Genomic DNA, 20,482 nt, shown 5'->3' on the forward strand with positions numbered 1-20,482 from the left:
AGTTCAGATCATAACAACAGTTGCCACTGGTAGACACAGCTGGAGCAGAAAGGGTGCACGGTGAGGAATGAGCCTAGGGTGGCCACATGTATCCAAGGAATCATGTCCCGGTCACCACCGGAGGAAATCTACCTAAGGATCGGTAAACCTTGCCATTAAACGATACAGGGCCCCATGTAGCAAAGGGCTGCAGTTTCAGAGTCATGGAGAAGAGGAAGATGGCATTGCTGGTCACCTCATTTATTAAAGATGAGGTTACATTTGTGAACATAAAAGAAACCTCACTCAAAACGGAGTCAGCAAGGCCTGAAGGGGGCGCTCACACGCACGTACCACTCCCTGCAGCCTGCCTAACCAATAGAAGAAAGAACCGCTTGGACAAGGGAGGGCACTTTTCACACAGGAATTCGTCTCCTGCCCTTAAGAAAAGTAAGGAAGATCCCTCCCTGCCTCAGCATCAAAGCACCAACCACCACCCGTTGCCAATGAGAAACCATCACCACCTGGAACTCTCGTTCTTCAATGACCTTTTGTTCAGAACAGCCCTCCCCAGGTTCCTCCTAGAACCTAATAAAAGCTCACCTTCCCTTTGTCTCATTCGACTTGCTTAAGGTTTGCCACAGCTTGCTTGTCCCGAATTGCAATTTCTCTGCTGTTCCCAAGTAAACTCATTTTGCTGATAAAATAGGCTATTTTATTTTTAAGGTTGGCACGTTTCAGTTAGGCAGAAAAGTGACCCCCTAATGTCTACATCTGGGGTGCCAGAAACCACCAGGTCAAACTGAGCAAATAATCATGGAATTTTCTAGGAATCAACATGTTTTCTGCACAGGTCTCCAGTCTGTTCTGTCTTCAGTATCACTTATGAGCGAGTCAGGCCTCCACCTCATTTCCATTAGGTCCAGAGGTTCTTTATTGAATATCTTCCATGGCAGCAGGCTTGGTATTCCATTCAAACCACTTCCCTGCCTCTGGAATGGCAACCTCCCAGCTAAAAAAAAAATCTCCTTTCTGGCCTGATCCTGGCTCCCAGTATTCCTTCTCCCATGGTAACAACAAAATGAATTTCGAAGGAAGGTACAGCAACCTTAAATGACTGTCCATCAAGAGTAGAGGTAAGTCCAATGGTGTGTTGGTACATTATGGGAGGGGGCTGGGGACTTGATTTTTTATTTTTAGTGTTCTTCCATTCCCCTGGTATGAATACCCCCACCATGCTGGGTTTCAAGCTACCAGTTGGACATCATTGAACATGGACTTGGGAACAAATACATGCAATTTCCAATAAGAATTGGCTCCAGCACATTACAAGTATACCCCCCAAACTCCTCACGTCCAGACCGACCCTCATTATTCAGGGGTTGTGGGATTTGACAGTGCTAGAGTGAGTTTGAGGGAGAAAAAGAGAGGCGGCAGGAAAAAAAAAGCCTAATTCTAAAAAGCCAATTTGTGATTAAGTGGAAGAAAAGTCTCTCTCTCTCTCTTCTTCTGAGCCTTTTTCCCCCCCGTGGAAGTTGTTTTCTCTTCAATTTCTCCCCGCGCCCTCTCGCTCCTGATTTGTGTTGATATTCTAAGAATCACTCAGGTTGAACTCAAGACTCTCAGAGTGGTAATGATGGCATGGAAGCTCAGTGGTCAGCAATAGTTTGCAGGTCATGTACAACTGAGATAAATTTGGCTTCATTCACGTGTCTCTGGTGCCTCCAATGCTCTCAAGATTTCTGCATATTTCCAAGGGCTTCCGTTTTCTGGGCACCCGTGGCAATTTCCTGTTCTTGCTGGACTCTCAATTTTCCTTTCTTCGCACGTGAATTCTGTTTGCTGTTCTCCTAGTTGACCTGGATGCAGAATTCAGTCCCTTTTTCTTAATTCCTACCTTATTCACAGAAGGAGAGGAGGAAGAAAAAAAAAAAAAAAAGAAGGAAGGGAGGATGTGAGCCACTGCTAAACACATTTTTTGAACCTTGCTACACTAGAATTCTGTGTAAAGACCCTTAGAGGTCTGGTGTTATCTGCTAATTTCCTAAGCAGCCTATATGAAGCCTATAGAACGTGATTTATCCAAGACTGCATTCAAATTAGTGATAGATTGTAATTGGTTTACTGCACCTTCATTTGGTAAACATTTACTAAGCACCAATGTATGTATCACACGCCATGATGAGTGTGATTCTCTCCTCACTTAATGAGCAATACCTCGTTCTTTCCATTAAGGGGCTCACAGCTGCATGCCCCAGGTCAAGAAGCAACACAAAGGATTTTTCACATCACAAAACCTCCAGAGCTTTTTTTCCATTTTACAAATCAGAAAGCCGGAGTTTCAGAGCAACAGAGTAGTTTGAAAAAAGTTAAGCACAGAATTAAGCCATAGAAAAGGAGCTCATACCCAAGTCTTTCTTTACATTCTTCGTTTGGTGTTCTGAGCCAACGTGTGCTCTTTCGTTATGCTATTCCGTCCTCAACTGAGTAAGCAAAAAGTGGATGAATGATTGCATCAACTTGTATTTTTCCGTTGGTTTTTATTCTCAGAAGAGTTCTTATATAAGATTTCCTGCATTTCTACAAGTTTTTGTTTGGTACAGTTAAAGCTCTTTGCCCTTCTTTCTCATCAACTTTTATATTTGCTTTGATTTAGACAACACTGTTTGGGGTTTCATATTCTAAGATTTCATCACAAATCTTCTACTACAGTCTGAAACCAGAAGGGAAAATGCTCTCCCTATAATGCTTATTCCAAATGCACTGTGGGAAATGGAGTAAAGCAAACTGGACCTTGTGTATCAGTCTCAAGGGGCACATAACATTTCTAAATGTTATGAGCAAAACCATAGGGAATATGGAACATCTATAGTATGCCCATAATAACAAATTTTCTATCCCCTCCTAGTCTTCCTCTTTCCAGCCTGGAGCCTCACGTTTTGCTAAATCTCCTATACTACACCCAAACCTCAGAATCTTGTGAAGTAACTGTTATTTTTAAAAATCACTTCACCCATGCAAAAAATTAACTTTTGGAAGAAAAAAAAATTAAGTCTTTTTTACACATCCTTCTATAGAAGTAAAAGTTGTTTTAACTTCTCAAGGAAGTCTTGAAAACATACACAAAAGCATTATATTGCATGTAGGCAATTCTAAAGTTGTAGTATTACAGTTATCGATAAATGCCACAAAGTGTTATTCTTTGCCAAGTGAATTTCTAGCCACTTTCAAATTCCCAGTAATCTCTAACTTCAGATGGAGTAGAAAGCTTGGTGTTGGGAAGACAGCTAGCCCAACCAGATTTATATCTGCCTCTGTCCAGATTTTCTTGGGCAGCTAATTCCACAATGAACAATCACTGTCACTTACTAGGAATTTACTCTTTGCCTTTTTACTGGTCTGAGACCTTAACATTGCTTGTCTTATTTAATGTGCCCAACAGATTTTGTGGTAGGTACTACCACCATCTCCAATTTGTAGCTGAAGAATGCACAGCTAATAAAGGAGTTGATTACAGATCCAGCTACATATAACCAAGCATTAATATCCCTAACATATAACCTTATAAATCAGTTAATAAGGACAACTGAAAAATAAACAAAAGACACAACATGAAATTAACAAATGAGGGACACCTGCGTGGCTCAGTCAGTTAAGTGTCTGCCTTTGGCTCAGGTCATGATACCAGTGTCTTGGGATCAAGCCTTGCATCAGGCTCCCTGCTCAGCAGGGAGTCTGCTTCTCTCTCTGCCCCTCCCCATTCCTCGTTTTTTTTTCTCTCTCAAATAAATAAAATCTTAAAAAAAAAAAAATTCACAAATGAATAGGACCAATAAACACATGTAGTTTGAAAAAAGATAGAAAGATATTCAACCTCACTAGAATCTACCAAAATTGCCTAAGTAATTAAAAAGAACTCATCAGCTGTGGGACACTTCTTGATAGAATTGATTAAAGAAAAAAATTTATTCCATAATAGAGAGGATCATTTAAATTAACATAATTAAACCCCACAAGATGTGCTTGAGAACTCTGGAAATTACAGACTGTTAAAACTCAATCAGTGGCACCAAGATGGAGTAGATGTATTTCTCCCTATTCCCTCTATGTGCAGCCAAAGCCCTGGGCATTATATGAAACAAACATCAGAAGACTCTGAGAGGTGGAAAGACAAAGAAGGCCCATCTAGAGAACTTGGGACCCAAGGAACAGCATGGTGAGTTTTCTGTGCTTTCTTTTCATGTGATATATTCTGGACCGAATGCCGTGCACCATTGCCTCCCTCACTTTTTGCAAAGGAAAAACACACTTCCTGCTTCTCCTTACAGTCACTTTCCTGGGGTATAAAAACTTCCCAATACCAAAAGAAAATGACAATTCAAATAGTGGTTTCCTGGACTCTCAAGACAGAATAACACATCTTTACACAGCAAGATGGGTAGCTTTCTTATCTTCGCTTTCAACAAAAGTGAAGGAGTTAGAAGCAGTGGTTAGGGCTTGCTGGCGGCCCCGAATGCCCCTTGGCTCATGCATCTCAGCAGGGTTTGAGGGACACTCAACGAAGACTACCTTTCCTAGCCACAAGGTATGGCTATGTGATTAAGTTCTTGCAGGTGGGAAGTGAGAAGTGATGTGTGCAAGTTCTGTGTCTTGATCTTAAAATGACCAGTGATGAGCGCCCCCCCGCCCCTCTCTCTCTCCCTTCCTGAAAGCTGACTCTGGATGTGATGCCAGGGAGCTAGTTTTGACTATGAGGGCAAGGCCACATCCTAGGCTATCCTAGGGGTAAGGTCCTTGGTCCCTGGACGCCCTGCAAGTTCACCTCTCTGCCCAGATTGACCCCTTTACTAGACTCTCATATGAAAGAGAAACTTCTATCCTGTTTGATCCACTGTGGTTTTGTTGTTATTTTCCATTTTTTATGGTAGCATAGTACATATCTTGCCTACTGTATCAGCTAAAAATAATTGAGTTTATCATTAAAAATAATTCTTGGTAGATCACTTGAAAGTCCAGAGAATTGAGTGATTTTGAAATAGCAAAGCTTTCATTTTCATCTAGTTAGGTTTTCTGTAAAAATGAAAAAAAAGAAATAGGATCGATGCTGAACCACATCTCATTCTAAAAATAAATGATATTTATCCATAGATACATAAGCCAGTTGATAAAAAGTCTATCTGTTTCATTAAGAAACATATTTCCTATAAAGTTTTACTCGTTATGCTTAAAATTTTTCAAATGTCTTCTGTAGTTTTGATCATTTGTGAACTAATCATAAATGTAATGATAATTCAGTTCAAAATAATCTTTTAACATTTAAAATCTTATGGTCACAGAACATTTTAAAAAATTCCATTTCATTTTATATACACATTTTGCTCAAGCACAAAATATAAATTACATTAGTATAAAACTATGCGAGAGAACCGAAGTAAAAAGAATGCTATAAAATTTCCAAAAATATCCTATTCGTGAATGTTTAAATTGACAGTGAAGGAGGGGATAAAACTGCCCTTGCATTTAGATTCTGTTGGATTTGATTTTAAAAATAATGTTAAGGGGTGCCTGGGTGGCTCAGTTGGTTAAGCATCTGCTTTGGGCTCAGGTCATGATCCCAGGGTCCTGGGGTCGAGCCCTGTGTCGAGCCCCATGTCGGGCTCCCTGCTCAGTGGGGAGTCTGCTTCTCCTTCTGCCCCTCCCTCCACTCGACTCTCTGTCTTAAATAATCTTTTAAAAAATGTAAAAATTTTAATCTGAAATGCTAATATTTCCAATATGATAGAAATTACATCCTCTGCCACTTTTTAAAGTTCTAATGAAAAATGTTAGGTATCAACTTGAACATGGGAGGGGCATATATAGTTTCTTCGGGGTAGACCCTTTGGTATGAACCCTCCTAGAGATTACTGCCCCAGACGCCTTGGCAGGCTCTCCGCATCTGCTGCGGTTGGCCATGCTCTGGCTCCCTATTGGGACCCCCCCTCCCCGTGCAATTGTTGCTCGGGTTGCCACCCGGCAGCACACATCCTGAACAAGGAGGAAGGCCTGCGCATCACTCCTTGGCACCTAGGCCTGCATGACCGCCCAGTTTGGATGCCCCATTTCTTCAATACTGACTCACATTCCCTTCACAAATGCTGACTCCTGGGAGGGGGTCTGGACTCTCGCCCTTCGTCGTGCTCCACAAACGCATCCTCCCTCATCTCTTCCCCTCCTATTTACCACTATCCTCAGATCCTCCCTTCCCTCTGCTCTTCCCCTCAGGGGACTAACATACTCAGTTCCTCATCCAAACCACCTGTCCCTCCACAATGCCCCACCATACTGTTGTCACATTGGTGCTGTCCCCTTCCCAACCCTGTAGCCTGTCGTCTCTACTCAGCCTTCTGCTCACTCCATGTTCTGATTTTAATTTTTGAAGTGTTCATAGGTCCATGTGCATGAGCAATATGAAAATATTCTCATCCTAAACATATCAAATGTTCTAGAAAGAGTCAAAAGTCAAAGCATTCCTCTACCCCACACTGCTCCCAGCCTCTGCCCACTGTCCTTTCCCATATAAAATTTGGCGTGGTTCCTTCCACACTTTCATCTAAGTATTTACACGCATATATGTTATATTATGTCATGTTGCATGGCAGATCGCTTTTCCCCAGAAGTTGTTCTGGAAAATTGAAATTGGTCCAAATATGTATACATATATATTGCTTTTCTTGAACACTGCATGGTGTTTTGTAGAAATTATCACCATAATTTCCTGTTAGTGGGCTTGTCGATTCTTTCTCATTTTCGTCCCTGTTGGATTTTCGGGTTATTTCAGTTTTTTCCCTTTAAAACACTATCGTAATGGTCATCCTTTTATGTGTCTCTTTCCTCACCTGCAAGTTCATCTGAGGGGAGTAGAAGGAAGGAGTTAAAGCAGCTGGCTCTTGGTTCCAGGAAAAGAAGTCAGGGACACATCTAAATGCTTGTAAACCTGGTGAAAGTGGGACCTCCTGGTTAACAGACTAATGATATTTGCTAGATCTCTTTTTTTTTCTTTTCCCCATGAATCTGTCTTTTTATTTTTTAATTTTATTTTATTATGTTAATCACCATACATTACATCATTAGTTTTTGATGTAGTGTTCTACAGTTCATTGTTTTCGTATAACACCCAGTGCTCCATGCAGTACGTGCCCTCCTTAATACCCATCACCGGGCTAACCAATCCCCCCTCCCCCCTCCCCTCTAGAACGCTCAGCTTGTTTCTCAGAGTCCATAGTCTCTCATGGTTCATCTCCCCCTCCTATTCCCCCCGCCTTCATTTTTCCCTTCCTTCTCCTAATGTCCTCCATGCTATTCCTTATGTTCCACATGTAAGTGAAACCATATAATTGACTTTCTCTGCTTGACTTATTTCCCTTAGCATAATCTCCTCCAGGCCCATCCATGTTGATGTAAAAGTTGGGTATTCATCCTTTCTGATGGCTGAGTAATATTCCATTGTACATATGGACCACATCTTCTTTATCCATTTGTCTCTTATCTGTGGAATGCTCTTAGAAGGATGTGGCTGGTTAAGGATAGTTTGTGGTAAATAAACTGAGAATTTGTGGATCTGTGAGGCACAACTCCTGATAAAAGGCACACATGGTATATGACCATATAGGGTATAAAATGGCAGCACTTCCTCACCGACAGCCTCCCTCCGTGTGAGCTGTCCACAGACCTCACGTGACACCCTACCTATTCCCCTGGGCCAAAGACAGCATCCAATGTTGGGATGAAAGACCTGGGAGGCACACAGGGTGATGCAGACTCCCTCTTTCACCGGGGCCGTGACGGCTTCTGTCTGTGAAATTACAAGCAAAGCTTTGCATGGATGAGATCTCTGATGCGTGGGAGTCAGACCCTGCGTGCGTGAGCAGAGATCACTGGAGGTGGCCAAGTGACCATCCACGAAGGCTCTAACACTTCCTGTCCTCACCAAGAGTCTGAGTTTGTTTCTCAGCAATACTGACTACAGATAGTTTTCCCAATCTGGGGGCCAATGAGGCAGTTAAACCCGTTTAAAATTATATTTTTCTGTTTATTCATTACCTAAGTTATCTAAGCTTTCGTGTCCTCATTAGATGCCTATTACCTAAGGTCAGGTGAAGATTATACAAGCTGATCCATGCAAAACTCCAAGAATATCACCTGGCACATAATAAATGCTCAAACAGTGATAGCTAGGCATTGGAGCTCTTTATATTAAATATTACCATTAACCTTTTTGATTATTAAATGTCATAAATATTTTCTCCTAGTCTGATGCCTTGTGTTTAAACTTTATTCATAGACATTTATCAGGCAGGAAATTTTTTTTATCTGATGAAATCTGTCATTCTTTTCCTCCGTGGATTTTGTCGTAACTTGAATTTTTTTATCTGAATTATATTATCAAAGTGACTGTTCCAAATTTCAGTTCCCATTTTCTTTACCCTGCCCTATGATCTTGTGGCCAGATTTTAAGATTATTCTTTGGTCTCACTCTGAATCGGTGTCTCTCGCAAAATTAAATGACAGGAGGTGATGGAATTTAGTGTTTATAAATGAGATTGTCAATAACTTTAATAATTCAGAGAAGAAATTCAAGACATCACTCTTGTATTTCTTTCATGGGCCACTCCTTTTTCTCCTTCCCCCTCAAGAACACATTCCTTTTGTTCTTGCTTCTCTTTCGGGACCACACTCTCCGGATCATCTTGCCTACTCTAATGGTTCCATCAACCCCTTGTGGGCCAATGACATAGCAGTAGTTTTTCACTCTTACCAGGTATCTCGAACTTGATGTTCCACAGCCATCTTAAATCAAATTTCTTCTAAAACTAGACTTCACATGCCCTCCCTACACCCTAGGAAGGAATGACTGAAAAGGGACACCCTGTTGCGTTTTTTTGTCTTAACTTACAACAAACAGTATGTAAAAGTTGACCAAGTCGGAGGTTTCTGGAATCTTAGCTATATAGTAAAAATAATTATTATTTTTTAAAAGCCTGTACTCTATGAAAATGTGCACCACACAAGAATATAAATATGCCTATGTGTTATGCTTAGAATCGGGCTAGGAGGACACACAAGAACTTAAACGTGGTTGTGACAAGGGGTGAAGGCATACTTTTCACTTGAACTTCTTTGTGCCTTTTGAATTTTGTGCCAAGCTAGGTAATTCCTCTTCCAAGACAGTACATGTTGGTCACGGGGGAGATGGGAGACATAGGTGAAGGGGATCAAGAGGACGCTTATCCTGATGAACACTGAGTAATGCAGAGAAATGCTGGCTCGGGGTATTACACAGAAACTAATATAACATTGTACGTTAACTGTACTGGCATTACGAATATACAGAGAGACAACCCCAAATAAGTACAAGTCTATAAATAAATAAAAGGGACCCTCTCATCAATCCCATCAACCCCACTCCCAGTTTTGGAGGGCAGTGTCACTTACCCACCCAGTTTCTGCTAAGCACTCTCTGCTAACTATCTCCACGAAGGCACATCTAAGTACCATATTCTGTTGAAATGCCCCGGAAATGGATCCTTCAGCCACCTACTCCTTCAACAAAGACCCTAAGGACACATAAGCTGAGCACTGGGCTGGAGATAAAAAGATGAATGCGATCCTATCCGTACAATCCCCTCAAGAAGCCCCATAGCCCAGATACAGCAACCACACACCACGCATTTACATAGTATTTTGTAAATAACGGATTCCTTAAGTCCTTTGCAAGCATTTATTTGGGTAAGAGATCATAAAATATATTTTTATAATACACATAAAAAACACATTTGAATGAATACAAAATTAAATGACGAGGTGACAGAATTTAGATTCTGACAGAATCAGAATTTAGTGTTTATAAATGAGATCGTCAATAACTTTTTTAACAATTCAGAGAAGAAATTCAAAGTGGATTTAAAAGTTGTGACCATGCTTTATAATACTTTATAATAAAAAAAAAGAATTGGGCTTTCAAAGGTAATGCATGACTTAAGTTTTTCAAAAGAGTTCATAATGTGCTTCTAGACACTGTCATACACGGACAAGGAAAAAAAAAAAAAAAGACAACTTTGGCAAGCAAAGTATTAGTCCATAGCAGCTTGGTGGAGTTTACTTTTATACAAAGACTCTTCAATTTACATTTATTCTTGTTATGGGAGCTGAAAGAACTGATATGCCAAGTGGAATCTTAGCTATATAGTAAAAATAATTATTTTTTATAAGACTGTACTCTATGAAAATGTGCACCACACAGCATCTATAGAAACTGGGTAAATGTAAACCATGTGATTAAGTCTTCTAAAGAAAACTAATCCCCAAATCTCACATAATATCCCATGTCCACATCTCTTGTTTGAAGGCAGCCTCAAGCTTTAAACTAATGTACACTGGCTATTTAAAAAGTTCTTACCTCCATTACTAAAAATGTTTCTAAAGTCCCTTGGAAGTTTTCTTAGTATTCTACTAACAAGATATATCGTGATCAATAAACGATCACAAACTTTAGAAAGAAGTAGTGAGGATAGAGAAAGGATGACCAAGTCGGAGGTTTCTGTCTCCAACCCCTGGAAAACCTTTCTACTTCAAGACCCACAGCTCCAAGAAGACAACTCAAAATTCTTACATTTAAAAAAATACTTTGTCATGAATAAATGAATAATTAGATTTCTAGGAAAATGAGGCTTTTAAATTAAGATTTAGCAAAACTGACTATAATGAATTTTCCTCCAATCATTTATGAATGACAGAAGAGAAAGTTGAAATTTTACATACAAAAGATATAAATACTGCATAATATGTAGTGAATATTGGCACATACCCTTTTGTATTTAAAGCATAAAATGCAATCAGCAAATCTGATGCTCTTAAGATACATTTATGACACAGCTCAAAAAACCTCTAGACGGCCTGGCAACTTCCAACAGTTTAAGGCTTCCCAATAGGTTTGTAGCAAGCGTCAGGTTGCCAGAGGCGAATATCAACAAGAATTTGATTGAGTTTTTGCATCCAGAGATCCCGCTCTTCCTTGGTATCTGCAGACAGCCAGTTCCTACAGGAACAAACAAACAAAAAGTCAGGATCCTTTCCCCCATTCCAAACTGCCCTGTTCTCACGCTGGGGGGTGGGGGTGGGGGCGCGGCTAAACAAACCAGTAAAACGAGTTACTCATTACCAATTTTTAACAGATGCTAATCAAAAGCCCTATAGTGAGGTGCTTCTTCAATTGCAATAAAGGAAAATAATCCCCATAGGTTGGTTAACTGAATCAAAATTCACAGTGATCACGTTTGGTTAATGATGGAGTTTCCACGCTAAAATGGTAACTGTCTTGTACAGGTGGTCTGTCCTGGGTAATCTGGTGGTGCAGGACACCCACTGAGTGTGGACCACTTCCTAGCAAGAGTTAGCACACCTGGTCTTTAATCTGGGAGCTTCCCAAATTCCTCAGACCCGGGCTCCCTGAGAGCTGGAAGCACCAGCTTGTGGACCTTCCCCTGGCTCTACCAGTAACTATTTGGCTCGGTCTCCCATTATTTTTGGGTTAGTACTGTTAGTAGAACATGATATCTACATAAGTGATCTGAAGATCCTAAGATTTTTGTCTATCCTAACCTCTCCATCCATATCAGGAATCACTTCTCTGCACCCATATTGAGCCACAAGTTGAATAACTAGTTGATAGGGCAGGTGAGGGTGAGGAAGAGAATTCCCTAACTCACAAGCCAGATCATTCTTCTAGAGAACAGCAGTCGTCAGAAGGTTTTTATAGTGTACTCATTCTGTGTCTTTGTAATTTCTCCCCATTGGTACTAAAAATGGGATAAGCAGTGATCTGATCATCTATTAGTCAAAGGAGAGAACACAACACGAACAACAATAATAGTGACCATTTGTTGAGCTCATTCTATGAGCTCGAGACTGTGCTAAATGTGTTTACTCATCAATCTCTATTGTCACTCTGTGAAAACCGAGGTTTACATCCTGACTCAGTGTCTTATTACCAAAGGTAACCATGGCAAGTTACTTAACTTTGCTGGCCCTCACTCCCAACAGTTCATTCTCTTAATCTCCAACCAAAAATTTGCAGAGTAGCCTGAGACTGTTTTTTGTAAGTCACCTGATTTCATTGAGGGCATTTTTGGGTTGGAAAGGAAGGGACATGTAAAGTCTCTTTCAATAATACTTGCCTTCTCAATTATACACAAAACCTTCAGACTTAACCCAAAGTACATTAGCTAACTGCCTTAAAAATGGCTCCACTGTGAGTATACTGGAAAACAGGATTAGCTAAGATATAGCTTGAACGTTAGACTTTTTTTTTTAACTGTATTAATTTAGTTACTAGGTTGTTCCCTTAGTGATTGTATGGGTTTTCTTTCCTCATTAAGACTGTACTCTCTTCAAAGACAAGGACCATCTCTGATGTTTCTTAAAGTGGCGGGAACACAGTGGGCAATCAATCCCTTACTGGATGGAAGTACTTATGTTTGTAGCCTACGTACCTGGTGACACAGAGCGTGTCCCTGCACTGGCTGACGAGAGTCTCTCGGTCATCTTCTCTTTGTGGACGGACGGTAATTAGTTCAAACGTGTTGCGTCTTGCACAAAATTCTCTGTTGGCCGGTTCTATTTGATGACTTGTACAATTGGCCAGATTTATCCTTCCTATGGGATTCTTTAAAAACAAATTAAAAACAAACTAATAAAAAATAAACAAGACCATTTACATCAATAAGCATTAAGCAGTATTTGAGTTGGTACAAACTTAAAAAGCCATTAATTTAAAAGTTAAAATTTAATTATAAAAGGTTTAGAGGAACATATTTATCTGTTATTGTTTCTTGCTAGGAAAACAGAAACCACAAGTGTCAACTGGAGCTTTTAGCCAACTTAAAAAATAAACTCTTTGTTATGGAATACTTCAAAGAGATGCAGAATTAAAAGAGCAGTGGAATGAACTTCCATGTACCCATCAACCCGCTTCAACAATTAGAAACACACATCATTTTGTAATTCTGTGTATTTCTATTTCCCAGTTTGGGGATAATAAATAATCATACTTGAGCAATAATATTAAATTCTTTGAAAATGAGATACAATTTATCACATAAAATCCTATTATCAAATTTTAGAAACAAAATCAAAATCACTATATTCCTGTGATGGTTTTCCATTACTGTTTTATCCCAGATTTAGGTAAGTCAACTATTAATAAAAACAAAAGTGAATTCAACATATTTCTGGCTAAAAATGTTATTAAAAAATAGTATGAAACATTCTAGGAGAAAATAAAGACAAATATATGCCTTATGGTATTTTAAGAGTGGTCAAATCACACGGAATGGAAAAGACATGAAAGTTTTACTTACACACACACACACACACATACACAGGTTTTGCAACAAGAACATTTATAATGGCTTAGTAAACATACTCAAAGGGGCATCTGGGTGGGTGTGGAGACCAGTGGGAACCTCTGCATGAAACACTACATGGAAGTCAGGGCTTTCACCACTGACCAGGGCTATTAATATTACCTTTCGTTTCTCATCATCTGGGTAAGTCCAATAAGAGATACAATTTCCAGAAAGAACACACCATCTTCGATGCCAGGCACCAAAACCACTAACATCTTCAAATATGGTCTGAAAAGTCAATGAAATGTTAACTTTAGAAACTTGAGGATTGATTAAATGATAAATCTGTATGTTAAACTTCAATATGTTGATATACTTCATAGCTCAAAATCAACTTACATGATTTTCACCACCTCTTACCCTAGTAATGAAACTCACCGATTGCTAATATCCAGAAATTGACCCAGATTTTCAACATCATCTATAAGCATATAGCATTTAAGAACTTCCAGATATTAACCCCAAAAAATATCTCTATCTAGTTTAGACCTTTTTAAAGCACACCTTTTTAAAGCATCATGTCCCAAACCAAATGCTCCTTAAACAAGAGAAAAGTGCTTTAAGTGTTGTGGGGTAGAATAATGGGAATATCATACCTTATATGTTGACAAAACCAATGATAGCTTATTAAGTTAGACTTATTTTATGTAAAAGACCAGCATTTAACTTTTATTCAGAACAAAATGGGATTGGAAAAGAGTCAGCGATGATTCTATGCCTTGACTGATTACTGTGATAAACATCTGAGCTCCCCGCCCCCTGCTGAGCCATCAAGCACACTGGGGAGCAACTCCCTGCAATCAGGCAGCTGGTCAGCACATGCCTTAGACACACAAGCTACGTTCTAAAGAGGGGTAACACAGTCATGTCGGTTAAGGTCAGGACTCTGGGAAAGGCAGCTAACAAATGGGGCTTTTTTCCATGGAGTACTTCTACTTAAAGTGTAAGTCGGAGCTGCCCCCCGCCACACCTCACTATTTTTTACTTGTAGTCCTACTGAGTCTTAATCACATAAAAGTCTTCACTTTGGATTTAAAAAGGGAAAAGACGTCCTTTAGGAAATACTATTTTAAAGAACAAAGCAAGTAAAAATGTAACAATGCTAGAGATCAGAGGTTGGCAAACTTTTCCTGTGAAGTACCAGAGAGTAAAGATGTTAGACTGTGGGCAACCGGGTCTGTCACAACTATGCAATTCTGCTAGCATAATGCAAAAGCAGTCATAGGTCATAGATGGTGTGTAAACAAATGAGCCCATGTTCCAATAAAACTTTATTTAAAAAAAGTAGCAAGCCACACGTTGCTGACCCAGCTAATATAGCTAATCTGAAAGCATCTTCGTGTCTGATTTCAGAATGCATTACAGCTTTTCCACCTTCACATGGATCAACTAAGCTTTACACCAACCCTAGGATAGCGGACATACACTCTTCTTGACTCACTAATTTGTGTGAATTTACCCAAAGTAGGCTTGAGTTAGAAGAGTACAAGCTCTAGCCATGGAGGAAAGTTACTTCGTGTGAAGATATATTTCTATGAGGGAAAGAAGTCTGAAATTTATTAGCTTAGTTAATTAACCCAAATTAATTAGCTTACTCTAACCATATATCTTCTTACGCCACCTTTATTTCTTCCTCCCCAGTTTATCCTCTTTCCTCCCCAAGACATGTTTTTTCTAGGCAATACTGGCTCACAACCATTCAGGGAAAAAAGACAGGAATGTTGCTATTTTGATCTCAAGCACAAAATTAGTATAAATGACTCACCAGCTCCCTCTTATGTTTATGCTCACCCTTTACATCATAAAGCTAATAGACAAGGAAAAATTTGATGGGTGAGAATAACACATTATTATAATTATTACACCCGACTACAATCAGAGAAGAATAAAAAGAGGACAGCGTTTTCATTTTTATAGCTGAGGAAAGTTCAGGCCAAGGAAACTAAATGACAACACATAATCACAAAGCAGAACTGGAACCTTCTAGCTAATCCTGAACTTCCCTCCCTTGCTGTTCATCCGTCAAGGCAGAGTTAGACTAGCACCATTTTGGAATCATTTAGCAAGTTTCTTTGGTTGGTAGTCACCTTCCTTCCAGCTGTTCCTGGCATATCAGGAAGGAAAACGGAACCAAGCAACTTTAGTTTCAATTACTATCTCTATTTTAGAGAGGGCAGAAGTAATTAAAAGGTACGGTTTGGCAGGGGGTAGAATTTATTTGGGGGAGTTCTGAGCAGTTTCTTAGCACATTTATGTAAGTGTGGATGTGATGGGCTATAGGATCCAAGACAGCAAACCTGAAGAGATCTAACTGACATTAACCTAGGTAAGAGCCCAGCTCAAAAAGTCAGTCAGTCAGACATCATATGCAAATGAGCTAGCGGCCATAACAGAGTCTGTTAGTTGCTGAAGGTATCTATAGTAAAATATGAAAATATTTACATTAAAAGAAAAAGTCAATAGGTAAACACTGCCTTCACATCAGAAATTTATAAAAACACTTTTTCAAGAACATCTAGTGCCATCTACTGGATGGACATGTGAAAAAAACTTAAGGCAGTCTGGTTTATAGTCACGTTGGCCACGGAACTCTTCTTTCTGCCCCCTCTGATGGCAACTGCAAACTGACATCCTCTGTATCATTCAAATTCTCGCTTCACAAAGAAAACCAGATTAGATTTTCTCTACTTTGTGCACCATACCCACAATCTTCTATGTATTCTACACACATACTTTTCTCCTCTGATAATGGAAAAAGTATATAGTGGACCCTTGAAACAGCCCAGAAGTTAGGGGTGCCGAAAATCCACATATAACTTTTGACTCCCCCCGACCCCCACCAGAAGTGAACTATTAATAGCATACTGTTGACCAGAAGCCATATCGATAACAGAAGCAGTCAATTAACACATATTTTGCATGTTATACGTATTATAGACTGTATTCTTACAATAAAGTGAGTCAGAGAAAAGAAAACGTTAAGAAAATCATAAGGAAGAGAAAATACATTCACAGTACTGTATGTATTTATTGAAACAAATCCATATATAAATGGACCCACATAAGTGTTGTTCAAGGGTCAACCGTACTTCTGAATAAGATCAATCCCATGAACGGTGGCTTGGATCTTATTTCTTCTCCCTCTCATGACCTCGTTCTGCATATTACTCCTTAATCCTAGTGCAAGTTCCCCAGTGCATCTTCAATCTCTCTGCCCTATTAGAAGCCACCCAGTTGAATTTAAAGATTCTCAAATCTCTCTGATCTTATTAAAATGTTAACCAAATCCTTCTTTCACCCTACATAGCTCTGCAAGTACCACGCTCTCTCTCTTCCTCCTTTGCAGCCAAACTTAGTTTCAAAGCGCTGCTGGCATTCTCATTCCTCACCTCCCAACCTGTCCATAACCATCTGCAATCCAGCTTTGTTCTCTGCCTTGTAAATGAGTCCCACGGTCTCTGATAATAGGTCCTGATCTAACTTGACCACTCCCTCTTTCAGATTCTCTCTTTCTTGACAACCATGACACACTGCCCTCCCTGTAGGCTCCTCTGAGAGCTTCACTTTCGAGGTCTGTGGTTTAAATATTAGTGTTCCTCCTGGTTCTGCTTTGCTCAGCTCTCCCTGAACTTTAATTACAATCTCTATGATGCAGATTTCCAAATCTTCATCTCAACCAAAATGTCTGTCTTGAGCTTCAAACTCAGATCTTTGGAGTCATCTAAAATTCAGATCATTTAAAACTTAACTTACCCAAACTTCCCACCTTGGGGGATGAAGGAACTGGCATGAAGGAACTTTCTGGGGCAATGTTTTAGACCTTAATAGAAATTTGGGTTATACAGATGTATGCTTGTGTTAAAACTCAGGGATATACACTTAAGATTTGGAGGAACACACTAATGTCTACAGTATACTTTAAAATTCTTCCCCCAAAATATGGTATTTTCGGCAATGGTCAGAGGGGTGGCTAGCAGGATGGCTAGGTAGTAGGTACATGATAAAGCAAGGATAGTAAAACACGTTAAACCCACAATCTAGATGGTGGGTATACGGGTGTTCAATGCTGTATATCTGCAACTTTCCACAAGAAAACTTGGGGGGCAAAACACTTTCTCCCCAAACACACACCCTTGTTCCTCCCCCAAGATCCCTTCTCTTGTAGGCATCACTGCCACCCCACAAGTGGTACAGGCAGGGATCTAGGGGACAGCCTCACCTCTGCTTTTCCAGCCCCTCTGCTGCACAGTCAAATCACTGCGCCTGCTTCATCTCCCCAGGACAGTCCCCGCCACCCCTCGTGGAGTGACCGTCTCCTCACTGGTCTTCTTCAGGGCCGCCAGTCTCCAACCTCCTTTCCACATGGCAGGGAGAATAACTTTTCTAAACCCCAAATATGATGTTATTCCTCTGCTTAAAATCCTACAAGCGTACGTCGCTGGCTTCAAGATACGGTCCAAGTTCTTTCGATGGCCCTTTAACCCTCAGGCCCGTCTCCCCTAACCACACTGTCCTCCGCAACACTCTCCTCCTCGCTCTTCCTCCTCCCCACATACACCCGCACCCTAGCGCCGGCTGAACTGCCTGCCCCTCACTGTCTGTGGCCTCCTTATCTTTGGTGGGGGTGAGAGGGAGGGTGCAGAGAGTCCCTTTATCTGGAACACTTCTCCCCCCTCTCTCTCCCTGGCTAACTTACTCAGCAGTTTACAAGCTACTTCTTCCAGTGGCTTTCTTTAAGGCCCCTTACCCATTTTCCAGACCTGATGTCCCACCAGTTACCCCCAGGCCCTCTACGCTCCCACCTATTACAGCACAGCATTGCACTTGCCAGTCTACTTGTGTTTCTCCCTACCATACTAAAAGTTTCTGAGGGGAAGGATTATTTTGTGTAGCCTGTTGGATTCCAGTACCAGAACCGTGACTGGCATAGAGTGGACATGCAACAAATCTTGACTGAACCAATGTATCACATAATCACATAGGTGGTCATTCCTATGTGAAACCAAGTCTATACTTCACAATACGGAAAAAGGAAAATATAGATTAAGCAATGTTACTTACTAGAAAACCTCTTTCTTCAACACTTGAATTCACCTGACATTTTATTTTTAAATAAATATGACCTTCCAAAGGAGATAAAAAGGGCACCTGCGAAGACAGAGGGTAAGTTATTTGCAAAACTGTTTCAAAGTGTGATTTTTTTTTCTTGATAAAAACATGTATAAACCATGAATAAAGAAGATTATGCCTTGAAAGCACAGTATTTTCTAAAGCTGGAATGTAAAACAGGTGGTCCCAAAGGCCACTGGTTCCTTAGCAACAAATGCTTTGGAAGAATAAATTCATTCAAGGTAGAGTTTGATAAAAACAGAACCCTAAGTTCCAAGTTAATGTGATTAAAAAAAAATACAGATTTAAGACGAGATTACATGTGCTTATTCATTCTCCATCAACAGAATATACTCCACTGGTAAATTAGCCAGCAATACTCAGCAATAAAGAATAGTGAGCTGCAGAAATGGAAAAGCTGATCCCCAAATTCATATGGAATTACAAAAGGTCCCCATTATTAATAACCAAAACAATCTTGAAAAAGAACAAAATTGGAGGAATCCTACCTCCCAACTTCAAAACTTAATCCAAAGCTACAGTCATCAAAACAGTGTGGTAAGGGCATAAGGAAGATCTATAGACTAAAGGAACAGAATTGAGAGCCCAGAAATAAACTCATACAGCTATGGTCAACTGATTTTCAGCAGGGGTGCCGAGGCCATTCAATGAGGAAAGAGCACTCTTGTAAACAAATAGTGCTAGGGAAACTGGATTTCTACCTGCAAGAGTAAAGTTGGTTCCCTATCTCCTACCATACACAAAAATTAACTGAAAATGGATCAAGGACCTAAAACCAGGAAACTCTTAGAAGAAAACACAGGAGTAAATCTTCATGATCATGGATTTAACAACAGTCTCAGATATGACACCAAAGCATGAGCAACAACATGGAACAACAAAATAGATAAACTAGACCCTATCAAAATTGAAAGCTTTTCAGTGAGGATAGAACTACTACATAGTCAAAAACAATCTCACTTCTAGGTATTTATCCAAAAGAATTAAAACCAGATTCTCAAGGGATGTGTGCACTCCCATGTTCGCTGCATTCTTCACAACAGCAAGAGGGGCAAACAACCTACATGCCCCTCAACAGATGAACGGATACAGACAATATGGTACCGAATCCTTTCTCCCCACTTCTCAGTATGAAAACTACTCTAGGCCACCCAGATCTTGTTCTTCTCAAAGGAGGAAGTCTGTCTTCCAGGCTCTGAAATACCCGTTTATGTTCTCTTTTGTGCCCGAAGCCATAGCCTGCATTTTGCACCCTAGGTTCTTGAGAGGAAATATCGTGCCTTTTTCGTGTTTGTTCTCCTAGCCTACTGCCAACTTATATCCAGGCGTTTCAACAAACGTTTGCTAAAAGGATACTGTTTGGCCAAATAAATACCCAGTTTTCCTATTAAAAAAAAAAAAGAAAGAAAACGTGGTACACAGGTAACCCCTGGATTTTCAAAAGTCTGCCCACTTCACTTTTACAAAAGACCTACGTTAGTACGTTTTTGCTAACTAAAAGAAATCTGAAGAGGATTTTCACTTTCATGAAAAAAGGCAAAAAGCAAAAATGGCATTTGGCATTTGTGTTTGCAGCTAGTGGTTGTGGAGGCAGCAAGAGAGGCCCCAGCTCTTTCGCCTGGGGACCACACCCAGCACCTCCGCGTCCAGCCGCTGGAGCTCTGAGGGGGTCTGGGAGCATCTGTGCTGTACCTCGATTTATTTTGTGCATCTGTTAGCAAAATGTGGCCTGAGGTACCAGAAAAGCCGAAGAGAAGTTACTTTTGAGTGGAAAAAACTTCTTTTAGGTGAAGACTGGTTTCCAACAATTCAGTCCTCCAACACAATAAAGATAAGTTAAAGGGGGAAATCTTGGCCAGAAAGTGTAGATTTCCAGAGACTAATTCCATGAGACAAACCTCTAACTTTCTGAATTTAAAAGGCATCCA

At 40.2% G+C, this 20,482-nt stretch overlaps 1 protein-coding gene across 5 annotated transcripts in view; it reads right to left on the bottom strand.

Annotated features, from left to right (window-relative positions):
* Positions 1 to 9,725: 9,725 nt before the first annotated feature.
* The window catches only part of ANLN (anillin, actin binding protein), a 48,915-nt gene continuing 38,158 nt past the window's right edge, over positions 9,726 to 20,482 (bottom strand). For all 5 annotated transcript variants that reach the window (XM_081800251.1, XM_081800249.1, XM_081800252.1 and 2 more), the window contains 4 exons: positions 18,486 to 18,572; positions 13,545 to 13,652; positions 12,510 to 12,682; positions 9,726 to 11,056 (listed from right to left, as the gene is read on the bottom strand). In XM_081800251.1, coding sequence (XP_081656377.1) covers positions 10,933 to 11,056; positions 12,510 to 12,682; positions 13,545 to 13,652; positions 18,486 to 18,572 — 492 coding nt within the window. In that variant the 3' untranslated portion in view covers positions 9,726 to 10,932. The remainder of the gene's footprint in view (positions 11,057 to 12,509; positions 12,683 to 13,544; positions 13,653 to 18,485; positions 18,573 to 20,482) is intronic.

This window comes from Leptonychotes weddellii, chromosome 12 (genome assembly GCF_054177405.1).
Source record: "Leptonychotes weddellii isolate Sample4059 chromosome 12, ASM5417740v2, whole genome shotgun sequence".
Lineage (NCBI taxonomy): Eukaryota > Metazoa > Chordata > Mammalia > Carnivora > Phocidae > Leptonychotes > Leptonychotes weddellii.